Source organism: Filicampus tigris, chromosome 1, assembly GCF_054856515.1.
Source record: "Filicampus tigris isolate MCC_2025a chromosome 1, RoL_Ftig_1.0, whole genome shotgun sequence".
Classification (NCBI taxonomy): Eukaryota; Metazoa; Chordata; class Actinopteri; order Syngnathiformes; family Syngnathidae; genus Filicampus; species Filicampus tigris.
This window is the reverse complement of record NC_141217.1, coordinates 8,773,142-8,787,859: the sequence shown is the minus strand read 5'-3', so window position 1 is coordinate 8,787,859 and position 14,718 is coordinate 8,773,142. Positions and strand designations below refer to the sequence as shown.

At 42.4% G+C, this 14,718-nt stretch overlaps 2 protein-coding genes across 3 annotated transcripts in view; both read left to right on the top strand.

Annotated features, from left to right (window-relative positions):
- LOC147152677 (LHFPL tetraspan subfamily member 4 protein-like) overlaps positions 1-14,718 on the top strand; it is a 48,253-nt gene that overhangs the window by 8,102 nt on the left and 25,433 nt on the right. The gene's annotated exons all lie outside the window — the stretch shown is intronic.
- Positions 7,222-10,035, top strand: LOC147152678 (uncharacterized). Its single transcript, XM_086043161.1, has 5 exons — positions 7,222-7,257; positions 7,786-7,922; positions 8,344-8,431; positions 9,324-9,716; positions 9,847-10,035. The coding sequence occupies exons 1-5, from the start codon at positions 7,222-7,224 to the stop codon at positions 9,979-9,981; spliced, it is 789 nt and encodes a 262-aa protein (XP_085899287.1). The 3' UTR covers positions 9,982-10,035.

Sequence of the window (14,718 nt, the reverse complement as noted above, 5' to 3'; positions counted from 1 at the left end):
TATCAATTACACATGTGCAGGCACACACAAACACTTCGAACAAGCGAGCTGACACTTCATTTCTACCAAGACAGCTCATCCCCCGTGCCACAGCCCGTGTCCTGCTTAGTTCTGTTTAATATTGCAACAGACAAGGTCAGACGTAAAGAGGAGATGGATGGATGATCTGATGGATGAGAGGAGGGGGTGCAATGACTAATGGGCTACGGGCCTTCCTATAGTAAGAATAAGAATAAGAATAAGAATAAGAATGCCTTTATTGATCCCACAGTGGGGAAATTTTCATTGTTACAGTAGCAAAGATATAGGCCACACAGGGGCGGCGGCATAATGTGGCCATTAATGTATAACATTGACGGCAAACATTTAGAATCAAACCTATGTAGATATACGCAGTAACATGTGTATATACACATGTGTATACACACCAACCTACATCTACATAAAAAATATGAGGAACACTCATTTCGGCCTGTACATAGTACAGAGGAAAAAATACTCTAAGTGACAGTGCTGCAGTGCTGTAGTGAAATGTAAGGAACAGCATTGGATAAAAATAAAACTAGACTAACAGTAGTGGGGAATGTTGAGTATTGCACGGTATTACAGTAGTGGGGAATATTGGGTATTGCACGATATGAGCTCAGGTGCAGGACTGCACAATTGCACTAATGTCCGCCAGTTTGTAGAGACTACACAATGTTCTTGTTAAAGAGTCTGACAGCAGCAGGCAAGAAGGAACGGCGGAATCTCTCCTTTGCACAGCGAGGGTGTAACAGTCTGTCACTGAAGGTGCTGTGGAGTGCTGTTAGGGTGCCCTGGAGGGGGTGGTCCGGGTTGCCCAGCATTGATGACAGCTTGGCCAACATCCTCCTGTCCCCCACCGAGTCCACAGAGTCCAGGGAGCAGCCCAGGACAGAGCCGGCCCTCTTGACCAGTTTGTCCAGCCGCTTCTTGTCCCGGGCCGAGACGCCGCCTGCCCAGGTGACCACTCCCTGGAAGATGACCGATGCAACCACCGAGTCATAAAAGTTCCTGAGGAGTGTCCCCTGAACCCCAAAAGACCTCAGTCTCCTGAGTAGGAAGAGTCTGCTCTGACTCTTCCTATAGAGGGCGTCTGTGTTGTCGCACCAGTCCAGTTTATTGTTCAGATGAACACCCAGGTACTTGTAAGTTGAGACTCTCTCAACATCTGTTCCCCGGATATTCACTGGTGCAGGTGAAGAGTGCTGGCGCCTACCGAAATCCACCACCATTTCTTTGGATTTCCCCGCATTGATCAGGAGGCGGTTCTGCTGGCACCAGTCCACAAAACCCTGAGTAAGTTCTCTGTACTCCCGATCATCTCCACCTGTGATGAGGCCGACAATCGCAGAGTCGTCAGAGAACTTCTGCAGGTGACAGGTAGGGGTGTTGTAGTTGAAGTCCGAGGTGTAGAGGGTGAACAGGAAGGGAGCCAAGACAGTTCCCTGTGGGGCCCCCGTGCTGCAGAGGAGCACGTCAGACACACAGTCCTGTGTCCTCACATACTGTGGCCGGTTTGTGAGGTAGTCCTGGATCCATGTGGTGAGGTGGTGCGCCACCCCCGCCCGCTCCAGCTTGTCTCCCAGTAGGGTGGGCTGGATGGTGTTGAAAGCACTGGAGAAATCAAAGAACATGATCCTCACAGTGCTCCCCGCCTTCTCCAGGTGGGAGAGTGAAGTGTGGAGGAGGTAGATGATGGCATCATCCACACTGATGCCAGGCTGGTATGCGAACTGGAGTGGGTCCATTGAGGAGCTCACCAGGGGGCGCAGGTGGACAAGGACCAGTCTCTCCAGGGTCTTCATCAGGTGAGACGTCAGCGCCACTGGTCTGAAGCTGTTGAGCTCCTTCGGGTGGGGGGTCTTTGGCACCGGGACCAGGCAGGATGTTTTCCATAGCTGGGGGACTCTGCCCAGCTTCAGGCTCAGGTTGAACATGTGCTGGACAATTCCACACAGCTGGTCTGCGCAGGATTTGAGGAGCTGGGGGCTGATGACATCTGGACCTGCTGCCTTCCTCGCCTTCATCTTCTTCAGCTGGTTCCTCACCTGAGATATTGTGAAGGCCAAGGCTGGACAGGAAGGAGTGGTGGCTATCTGGTGTAGCTGGGAGCTGGAGACTGTGGAGAAAAGAGGGGAGGGGGTGACACGCCCAGCAGGAGGAGTAGGTGGAGACTGCAACAGGAGAGACTGAGTGGAGGCAGGCATCTGATCGAACCTATTGAAAAAGAGATTTAGCTCATTTGCCCACTGCAGGTCCCCCCCAGTCCGGGTCTTGGGTTGTCCGTGGCCTGAGATGGTCTTCAGGCCCCTCCAGACTCCCCTGGCGTTATTCTGCAGCAGCTGCTCCTCCATCCTCTTCCTGTAGGACCTTTTCCCCTCTCTGATGCTCCTCCTCAGCTGGCGCTGCACAGTCCTCCGCTCCTCTATGTTGCCTGACACAAAAGCCCTCCTCTTCTCCTTCAGGAGAGCTTTTATGTCTGGTGTGATCCAGGGTTTGTTGTTGGAGAAACACCTTACTGTCCTGGTGGGTATGGTGTTCTCCATGCAGAAATTTATATAGTCTGTAACAGTGTCCGTTAGACTACTAATGTCTTCCCCGTGAGCATCGCTGAAAACTTCCCACACAGTTGTGCTGAAGCAGTCCTTTAAGGCCTTTAACTCATTTCTTCTGGAAGACCCAAGAAATCGAGTAGGAAATGAAGAAAGGCAACAGTAATTCTAGAGTGGAAAGGGGAAGACGTGACAAAACCGTGTGCCACTTTAGCAGAAAAAAAAAACTTGGAGAAGAAATTCCCTAAATAAACCAGTCAATCTCAAAGAGATCTTGCTAGTCCCACAAAAGTGTGTTTTTTTTTTTTTTGCAAACCAAAAACAACATGAACTCAAACTAACTAAATTCAAGAGTATTTTGCCTGAATGGATGAAAATTCATGTCAAGGCGCAAGCAGCAAATATCCTCACAGACCTCGAGGTCTTTTGGGAAATCTTGCCCTGCAGTTGTTCTTTTCGTTTGAGGAAGCATGCAGCGGCTAGTCTAGACTCTTAAATTTAACATGTGTCCATTATTTATGTTCCTGTGTAAATTCGGAATACTTCGAGAAGATGTGTAGTCACCAATCAGACTTTGTTACTCCGATCTAACCCAATCTGTACGGTATTATACAGCTGTACCCCTACTTCATTTCTTTATAATAACAAATGTAACTATGGACTGGAAGGGTAAAGGGATCAACCTGCCGGGATGACCCATTTTTCAAAAACAAGCTCAATGTATGTATTTTTTTAGTCAGAAAAATGATATCAGCTTGCATTTTCAATTTTATCAATTTGATTTGGAGCAATCAATCCAAAACTAATGACTTTAAAACCGCCCACAAGAAATTGAGGAATATGGCCACGCCTCCCTCTTTTTCCCCCATGTCTTGGTGGGAGTCACGACGGGGACGGATCTCAATTTGTCCATTCAAAGTCATTGTAATTACATCGATAATCATGTCAAAATAATGGGACCAACCGGCCCCAAAATGTACGTGGACATCTCTACCTAGGCCCACTTCAACCTCATCACAAAACGATTAGCCTTTCCATGGCTGTCCTAAAAGAGAATGAGGAAATAAGCATCTTACGTGCAGTTTCTGTCATGCCTGGTCTATTTTCTTTAAATAAGTCACCGATACGCAAAGACAATGTGTTCCGAGAGGGTTTTTCGTAAGGTTAATTTTAGAGCTGGTCATTCCGTCTACGTGACGGACCGGTCCGGCTAGCCGTTTTGCTTATGGTTGACAAATGACGCAAAAAATGTTAAAATTAAGCATAGACGGAATCCCCTTTATTTAGTCCGCCATTCGTCTACAGTCCATCAGTAGTCTATTTTTCACAGCGAGGCTACGATGGCCGCGCCGAGCGTGGGGAAAAAAATATTGAGTTGTTGTTGCCTGGGGGACAGATTTGAGTGAGGGACCAGCCTGTGAACAGGCTTCCAAAGCGCAGTGAATCACTATTTCTGTTCAAATATCATCCAGTGCAATGTAGGATACTCAACAGCACGCAGCCACATGTATGGACGGTAAGAAGCTGATTTTGTTCTGCTAACCTCATCTATTTAGCGGTCGGAATCTAATTGTAGTACTGTTACTTTTAACACCACCGCAGCAGCTACTGTTAGTCGTGTGGGGGACGCATCCATACCTGATCTAAATCTTTTATCCATTTAATTGTTTTTCTACATAAAATATGTGTTTGTATAGGGATATTAACAGAGCTGGGCATTTTACAAAAACTTGAGTGTCCGTCATAAGCAGCGAGGGAACCCTTCCGTCGTCCATCATCTGTCATTTTTCCCGGGGGGGAGAAATAGTACCCGCCTACAGGCCGGTCGGCCTCTACTTTTAAACGGCCGTCCGTCGGTGAGTCTGACTAAACTGAGATATAGAATGTCCATATATTACCCATACCCATAGCACTATATCATATACGACATTATATCATATATCATTTGTATTACTTCATTCCCTCACCCAGTAAAAAAACACGTAAATAATCAGATTGATTAATCGGATCAATAATCAGTATTGATAATGAAGTCAGAATCATAAAATTCCTATCAATTCCCACAACCAATTATGACTGCTTTTGTATAACATTTCCTTGTCTAGTTGGCCTGTGGCCTCTATCGCAATGCAAAAAAATCTAAACAAGCCAAAAGAATTTGGTTCAATTTTTCCAGTTTGTTCAGTGGTGAGCAGGACACTGTTTCTCCGAGTGCATTAACCTTTTTTGAATTTGGTCAGTTCAGCATAGGCATCTGTTGGCCCACATTCAGATTAGAGATGCCAAGACACACTGTCACTTTGCTCGGCCAAGAAGCCTGCGACCCAGTGATTTGGCCTTGCTTCTATTTTTCATCATCAATTTCAGCTTAACCTTTACTTGAACTCCCCTAAATTCACTGCAGTAATTATTCAATTTTAAAGAATCGTACCCCCACAAATCTGACATGAAGCTGCATCGAAAACGTATGGGCGTTCGGAGCTTTACCGGTCATTTGAGCTGCCATAAAGCTAAATTGATAATGGCATTTTCATCGGGTGAATAATTCTCTTTTGCCCTCCGAAGTGGAGTTGCATGCACAACACCACCATGATCCACACCCTAACTGCTCCGGAATCTACGCGCTTGGTCTATTTGGCCTAAATTGAGGCCGCTGTCAGTTCAAATTGGCCATCAATGTAGTCGCAGTGGCATAGTTGGTCAGTGGGCTGTGCCAGGGGACAAGCTGCTACAGCCAGCAGGCCAGAGTGGAGGATTAAATGATCATCTTCAAGGTGGTGAACAGCATTAGGCCGTGAGCCAAGCCTATTAGACAACGTACCTCTGCCACACATCATGCATGTCCACTGGAAGGACAACATTTGCAACTTTCATATACAGTACATGAACCTAATCTAAATATGAAATATATGTCATTTCATTAATCCTTTTGAATGTGTAAATTCACTTTAGCAAGAGAGAGAGAGACAGAGAGAGAGCGACAGTGAGAGAAAACCAAGTTGCAAAGTAGTGTATGTGCACGTCTTGGCTTCCTGCAATGCAGAAATGGACATCCGCACATTCCGCCAGGGTTTTGATTAATTTTAGAAACATGGCCGTCTTGATATGCACCAGCAGAGTCATCATATTTTCACAGATTTTATGGAGCTAGGCAATACTGCTGATAATGGTTGCATCATCATCAGCGCCATCAATGCAGCACTATTCAGGTTTAAGTGTGTGGAATTTTACTGTTTTACTTAATTGATATCGCCACAAAAAGCCACAATCTAGTGCAGTAATTGAAGCCCTTATAAGAGAAGCGGTGCAGCTCAACCTATGCTGTTTGATGCATGCCAACCCGAGAGCCCCAAACATTTCAACAAGCAATCAGGGGACACGAGGGCAAGATCAAACAGGACAAAACAACAATACAAGAGAAAAGGAAATGTGCTGATTTTCTCTTGCTCTTCCTGTCTTTCAGCATGCTGACTGATGTTGCACAGGAACCTGAGTCCCACTCTCTTCTGCCCAATCTACTCTATTTATTATATGTATCACTTTATAAAGAAGTTGGCTGTCTCTGCTGTGTGCATATAAGGTTGGAATATATTTGTTCTAAATTAGCAGGATTTTATTAAAACGAATGTGAGTGTGTGTGTATACTAGGGGTCGGACTTCATTGCATCAATTACGATTAATTAATTACAAATAAATCATTGCATTAAAAATAATGACACATTTTAATCACAGTTTTTTTCCAAACACTGCAGAGCATTTGTGCATAACTTTCCGGTACACCCATTCCATGGACGGACATGTCAGAGCTCGTGTAATGGCTTACCAAAATAGATGTATCAACAGTGTTGCTATTACTGATGGGTGGCAAATTTCGTAAAAAAATAAATCAAACAAACTACCTGATGAAAGCCTTTTGAAAATGTGGGTTTGCGCCAATTGTGCAAAATGGAGTTTGCATCCCATCGAAGCACTTCATAGATCCCGTTCCATAGGTACCCTCAGTTAGTGGGGGCAAAGTGTCGGCACATTTCATGCGTGTGGATATCACGGAAAACTAAATAACAAGGATGCCTGCACATTGTGCTGAAGAATTCTGAACACAGCGCCATACAATACCAACAGGAAATAACCTTTTGCTAAGATTACATTTTTGATTTTTTTTTTAAATATTCTGTATTAATAGCACATGCCATAATTTTACCCAAAAAGTAAACCTTGTGAAAATCGGTTGAGAAATGAGCATGTTAAGTTTGTTTTTGAATTGTGGTTGAAAATAATTTTTAAAAACACCAAAAAAAAAGACAACAATTATGGTAGTGGTAACTTAAAAATTCCTTAGTTTCACAACCTTTGGAGGTAACTACTGCAATCAAAGGCTTTTTGTAACTTTCAGTGAGACTCACCTCTTTCTCCAGATGGCATATTTTGCTACTTCCACAGACATCCAATAGGATTTAGATCAAGACTCACACACTACTTTTATGCACTCTAGCATCCTTGCATAATTTCTACCTGCCCCTACGCCTGTCTGCATGTACGCTACAGCCATACCCGTTGCTGTTACCTGCCTATTCTTGCAACGAGATTGAAGCTGTCAAACCACATCGTCACTCCTCATTGTGTTCTGACCGATACCCGGGGCGAAATGAGCATACTACATCTGAACCACATCACCTATCCAGTAGGTATATAGAAATTAATTATAGAATTCTCTTGCTGTCCCTCCTTTCGTCGTGTCGCACATTCATTGATGAACTTGTGAAATAATTCCAGGTTTCTTTCAAGGCATTCAATGACGAGAGTAACGGTAAGCTATTATTTCCTTTCATTTCTTAGCCTATGTTTGTGTTTATATTGCTTAACAAGGCTGTGTTTCTATTTGGACAATGCAAAGGCATTATTGTATTCAATTACAGTGCAACTAGTGTATCATCTTCTAATGATTACCACTTTTGAAAATGAAAAACAATTATACAATTGTTGTATGACTGTAGAGTTGGGCAGATTTTTGTCGTGATGTCTCGAGCATTACAAAATACTAAACATGCTGCTGCCTGCCAAAAAAACAAATACAACAAAATCATGTTGAACAAATGCTTTTAGGTTCAGATATGAAATTCAAAATTACAGTACTTTCCTTAGCTTGATTGTTGAGCTGTCCGGAAGCTACTTGTTACAAATATTGTTGGATTGTTTGTTACTGTTTCAGACTGTCAAATCAGACCTGTATTCCAAGCCAGGTGGGGACCGGACCTTTAAAGAGTATGAGAAAACATACTGCCTTTTTGATGGCACAAGAAGAAAGGTGGTGAATGTACTTGTAGCAGACGTGGTGGAGAGTCATGGGTGAGTGAATCTGTACTATGAATGCATTGTTTTTAATAGTTTGAATGAAAGGGTTATCCCTCCTTGTCATGAAATGTTACACAGTTGAAATACTTATTTGTTTGAAATGTGGCGTCTCATTCACAGGAATTCTTCAAGTAAAACAATGTTATCCAATACTGTTTAAAGTTTTTTATGGACTGTTGTGGAAATTATTTGTTTGGATTTAACGAGAAAATAATTGCAATGTGTGCTAAACCAGCAACAACAGCAGAAGAACAACATCATACCGTACTGTGGTTCATCAACAGAAAATGTAAAAGTACTTGTGCAACTCAATTCAAGTATTACATTTGTATTCATATACACATTTGTTTACTAAAATGTGTAAACCATTCAAGTTGAAAAAAACCCATGAATGATGTGCCTCTCTGTCATCAAGAGGAGTCCCGCCATTGATGTCCTCAACACTTATGCATTTGGCATTACAACACACCAAAATTGAAAGACTCAGATTAGAGACTGGTTATGTAAGTATATGTCCATCATAAATTCAGCTTTTCTTACATCCCAAGCTATAGCAATGCTAGTCTATTTGACTAATTGACTTGGTTGGCTAGGCATCATTGTCTCCTTTTCCGAAAAAAACTCTATTTGGTGGCAAAAAAAACGAATGGACAAATTGAACACATGACATGACTGTTGTCATTTCACGTCACAAAGGTCATTACAGTCCATGCAAATTGCTAAAAAAAAAAAAAAAAAAACTCCACCAAAGCTAGACAACAAAGCTTTGTCAGAAAAAAAAGTGTAAAATTGTAAAGTGTATAACTACAAAAAAGAATATTATTACAGCATTTTTGTATTTGTTTTGTTGGGGGTTTTTTTTTGCCACCGCCATGCTAATAAATGTTCATTCGAGCCAGAAGAGTGTAAAACTGTAGAACCCTTCAAATTGGGGTGAATTTAGGTTTTAAGTTGTGTACAAACCTTGGAGTTGAATTAAAAAGCCCACCAGACTGGTATCAGATGTTGCCCCAAAAAACATAATTGTTATAAGAAATGCACTAAAACGCACCGTTTTTACAAAAGAAAACTAGCAGCTGAAACAAACTGAAATTTTGATAAGGTAAACATTAAATGAAAATAAAAAAATGTGAATTATCCTGTACTACTATAACCCTTGGTTCACACACAATTGAACTAAACTGTCCACCAGCCATACGTTGCTCTAAACTGGCCCATACTTTACTCCAAATTGAGTCATTGTACTACCAGAATTTTTATTTAATCACTAACACAAGTCTTGTGTTGCCCTACATGTTTCAGTTTTAAGGTTTGCTGCACCCCATAATTCACAAGAACTGTGTGTTCTCCAAATAATGTCGCATATTAACTTTATATATTTACTGTAATCCACAGGAACATTTTTATGATTACCGGAGTGGTTCTGGTTACCTTGCTTGGAGATTGAAAACTGTTCAGCGCAACTCTCCTCAAGAGGTCAATATAGCTAAACTCACTTTTCAAGATGGACCCACGACTCATCGCAGCCAGTGTGAAAGTGTGAGGCAGTTGTCTGGTGATGACTGCAAGGAAGCAATGTCACTGATGAAGCACTCAACAGAAACAACCCTGGTCAAAGCCAAAATGAAGACAACATTTGAGCACAGACAGAAAGTTGTACAAGAGCCAGCCACCGCTTCCACAGGTCTTGACCTTTTTCCAAGGTTCCTGGAAACACCAGGCTTGATAAGAATGAAAGTAAACTTGGTGTATTTGTTCTTGTTTGCTGTAGAGCTTTTTTTGGGCCATTGAATGTTTCTCAGATTGAACAGAACTTCACAATGTTTTTTGGTGAGGAAATGTCTGGTAAATTCCTTGCAAAATGGCCAACATTCTTCAAACTAAGGGTCATTGCAGATTGTAAAATTCTTCAACAAAGTCCAACTATCTTCTGACTTGTCGAACCTCAACAATATACTTTGATGATCACGTCAATGCATTTTGTATTGAGGGCACAGATGTGTTAATTTGGATTTATGTTGATGATCTGGCTTCTATACAGACCTTACAATAGGCAACACAACTACAAAACAGTGATGACCAAATGTACATCATCCCCTACTGTAATTGTTGCTGAAATTATGTCAACGTCATTAGTGATGTGCTTGAATATAAATACAAATTTTGTGAAACTTTCACTTCTTGTAACATTTTTGGGGAAAGGGCAGTATCCTTAGCATTATAAATAAATAAATAAGTAAATAAATAAATAAATAAAATAGTGGAATAACCCAATTATTTGGATTGTTTTGACCCAATTTGTTGTGTTCATTTAACCCTAGAATTTGGGTCAAAATGGAATAACCCAATTTGTTTTGTTCATTTATCCCTAAAAGATGGATCAAAACTGAATAACCCGATTTTTTGGTTCAACTTGACCCAAGTCTGGGTCGGTCCTTTTTAACACAGCAATTGGGTCAAATTTAACCCCAAAATAGTTATTTTTAACCCAACTGTTTTTAGAGTGAGCAATATTTACCTCATTAGCCACATTCTCTCAGAAGGAATAAAAAGTCCACACAAATCTTCTCAACAGAAACATGACTTGTCTTCTAGGCCAAACTCCTGCCTTGTCTTCTTGGTACAGTGCCTCTTATGGCCATCATGTGCATCAACTACCTGTGTCTCTAAAAAATGGCGTATACATGTAGAATAAAAAACAAGTTCCCTCTCTTCACTATGGTTTTAAACCCCCAAAAAATGACCAGAAAAGTATAACCTATTTTACATTTTAACATGAAATAATGTCTTTATTTATCGTCCTTTCAAACCAAATTAAAACTATGAAATAAATGAAGGCAATAAATGGGAGTTGTCTTTAGCGGCAGCTACATTGGTCATTATTATCTTTGATAAGAATGCAATATTTGTAATTGTGTGTGAACATGTTTATTCATGATCAAAGATAAAAAAAAAAAATCCATACTGCACTAATTTCCACGAAACTGAATGGTCAATTGAGTTTTGTTGAACCAGGATTTTCTCCATTACTCTTTTGACTTTTTGAAAAGCTTTTGACTTATTTAGCAGTTGGCAAACAGTATGTAATATTTATTAACGCCATATGCAGCACTTCAGTGGCAAACAATCAACAGGTCCAATTGAGTATATATGACCATGCTCTGCTGTTGTATTTTTTTATGTTTACAAATATTTGATCCCAGTTCACTTTTTCTAGCTGTTGAAGAAGGATGGAGGTGTTCACCCCTTCCTGCCATTATTATTCAGCTGTGTACTGATTTCCATTCTAGTTTAGTAGTACACAGCAAAAAAAATGGAGTGTTAAAATATTGGTGTCAAATGTTTTAGAGGTTTCAGAGTTGATTTCAATCTCCAAAGTGTATTTTTAGCACTGTCTGGTTTAAATGGAAGTCAGTGTTGGAGTATTTGACAGAGTTGATTTATTTAGTGTTAGAGTAGAGTTAATCAAAGTAAGCTTTGTCCACTTGATTAAAAGTGCTCTAACTTCTGACTTCTGGGAGTTCAAAGTGTTACAGTTAAATGTACCTGTTCTTTTTTATTAATAATATTATGTTCATGTTTAATTGTTACACAGCCAAAGACATATTAAGTTCACTCTTAGATCATAGTTGTAGTTTTATTTTAGCAATGGGGCACTGTGACTGAAAGTGTCAGTGTCTCAGATGAGTTCCTGCCACACAACAGCAATGAGGAAAGAAGTCTCTCCATGTACATGTCCCTGTCATGTAATGGTTTCACACTTAGGGTGAAGTGAGTATCATCAAGTCACCTAAAGCTAATTTGGGTAATGGTTGTTCTTGCAATTTAAAAAATAAAATGATAAAGAAATTTAATCAATTGGAGTATGGAGCTGTATAAACCCGGAATCGACTCTGTGGGAGTCATTTTAACACTCAACTTTTTGCTGTGTAGAGTAAATAATCACATCATCATATTTACTCTCTCCAGAGTTATTTAGCCTGTGGTGTTAAATTGTATTAACACTGTGCCGTATTAGCCAGTGCAAAATATGTACTCAGTATTGAGTTAATTTTAACACTGTGGGAAGAGTTACTTTAACACTAATTCTGATAAGGACTAAATACAATCAGACACAGTGTTAACATTAACTCTGTAAGTGTTGAATTAACACTGTGAAATTTGCTGTGTAGTTAGTGATGGAGCATATTTACATTTATACTGTGTTTTAACCCATTAAGGACAAGAGCGCATAACCACGTTTCTACCACTAAAGCCGGGAGCGCTATTGAGTGTTTCTCCCTTTAAAGCCGGGAGAGCGTATCCGTCATTTTATTTTTTTAATCTAATTCTTGGTCTCTTAGCCAAAGAAATGCATCAGAATATACATGTGATGGTGTTGTGAGTTGTCGCAGGATATCCTGAATTTTTTCGAGGAGTAATGGAGGCACAGTCAATTGCGGGAGCTCTGGTATAAGACACGGCAGTGATATAGACGACACGCTCATGGACTTTAAAGCTGTGGAACCATCCAAACGTGATGTATGGTTAAGATATGTTAATAGACAATGACGATTTCAACGTCTTTGTAAGAGAACACAGCATGGCAATTACCACTCAATTCTTTAAAATTAAAAATAGTGCTTCACTTGCATCTTTGGTTGAAAGAGTAAAGATTGATAAACTCGGGCCTGTGTGAAAGTCACATGTCTAAGCTCTCAAATCTTTGGGGAATTATGTTTCTTTCTGCTACAGGGGCTGAGATATTATTTTGTAGGCGGCGGAAATATCAGGTTTTCAAGGGTGACTCCAAAGACGACCGTAGGTTTTAGAGAGATGTCTCACGAGGGGCTTCAGGCTTTCATGGGTTAAATTAACCCAATACTGTGTCCATGTCCACTTCTTACATTGCATAACGTTTTGGAAAAATGTATATCTTTATACATTGATTAAGTCGGCTCACATTTGAATGACCCCTCCATGAGCTGTCACCTTACTGTGGTAGAGGGGTTTGCTTGTCCCAATAATCCTTCCCATGGGCTCACTACCTGTGGGAGGGGGCCAAAGGGGTTTGGTGCCTTGTGATCTGAGCGATTTCAAAAAGCACGGACATTGGCAGTCCAATCCCTGGCTATAGAAACTAGCTCTTGGGACCTGGAATGTCACCTCTGTGGTAGGGAAGAAACCCGAGCTGGTGTGCAAATCAGAGAATTTCTGACTAGATATAGTCGGGCTCACCTCCACACAAAGCCTGGGCTCTGGTACCAGTCCTCTCAAGAGGGGTTGAACACTCTTCCACTCTGAAGTTGTCCAAGGTGAGAGGCACTGAGCAGGTGTTTCTCCCCGGCTTAGTGTCTGTACATTGGGGTTCATCCCGGTAGATGAGAGCATAGCCTCCCTCTGCCTTCGTGGGCAGTGACAGTGAGACCTAGAAGGGTGCAATTGGGAAGAACTACTAACCCAATCTGAACCAGAGTGCTGTTCTGTTACTGGACTTTTGTCCTCGGCACAGATTGTCCATTATGAACACCATGTTCAAATATGAGGGTGTCCATATGTGCACTTTGCACCAGGACACCCTCGGCCACAGTTGGATGATCGACTTTGTAATCATGTCATCGGATTTGTGGGCACATGTTTTGGACACTTGGGTGAGGAGAGGGGCGGAGCTGTCAACTGATCACAACCTGGTGGTGTGTTGGCTCCGATGGTGGGGGAAGATGCCGGTCCAACCTGGCAGACTCAAATGAATTGTGAGTCTTTTCTGGGAACATCTGGCAGAATACCCTATCAGAAAGAATTTCAACTTCCACCTCCAGCAGAACTTTGTCCAAGTCCCGAGGGAGGCAGGAGACATTGAGTATGAGTGGAGCATGTTTCGTGCCTCCGGTGTTGAGACAGCTGATCAGAGCTGTGGCCGTAAGGTAGTCGGCGCTTGTCGTGGCGGCAATCCCCGAACCTGCTGGCCGATACGGGCGGTAAAGGATGCTGTCAAGCTGAAGAAGGAGTCCGATCGGGCCTTTTTGGCCTGTGGAACTCTGGAGGCAGCTGACAGATACCGTCTGGCCAAGCGGAATGCAGCTTTGGCGGTCGCTGAGGCAAAAACTCAGGTGTGGGAGGAGTTTGGTGAGGCCATGGAAAATGACTTCCGGACGGCTTCGAGGAAATTCTGGTCCACCATGCGGCGTTTCACGGGAGGGAAGCAGTGCACCATAAACACTGTACAGCGGAGATGGGGTGCTGCTGATCTCGACTCGGGACATTGTGAGTTGGTGGGGGGGAATACTCTGGGACAGTGCCTCTGGATTGGTAGACCAGGGTGGTGGTCCCCCTTTTTAATAAGGGGTGTTCCAATTACAGAGAAATCACACTCCTCGGGCTTCCTAGTAAGGTCTATTCAGAGGTGCTGAAGAGTCCGTCGGGAGGTCGAATCTCGGATTCATGTCATGTCATCTTCCAAACCGCTTATCCTATATAGGGTCGCGGGGAGTTGCTGGAGCCTATCCCAGCCGTCAATGGGCGAAGGCAGACTACACCCCGAACTGGTCGCCAGCCAGTCGCAGGGCACACATAGACACTGTCACTGAGCGGGAATCGATCCCACGCTGCCCGCACACAACTCAGGCGTGTGTACCACTACACTATCAGCGGACAATCTCGGATTCAGGAGGAGCAATGTGGTTTTTGTCCTGGCCATGGAACAGTGGTACAGCTCTACACCCTCAGCAGGGTCCTCGAGGGTGCATGGGAGTTCACCCAACCAGTCTACATGTATTATGTGGACTTGGAGAAGGCGTTCGACCATGTAACT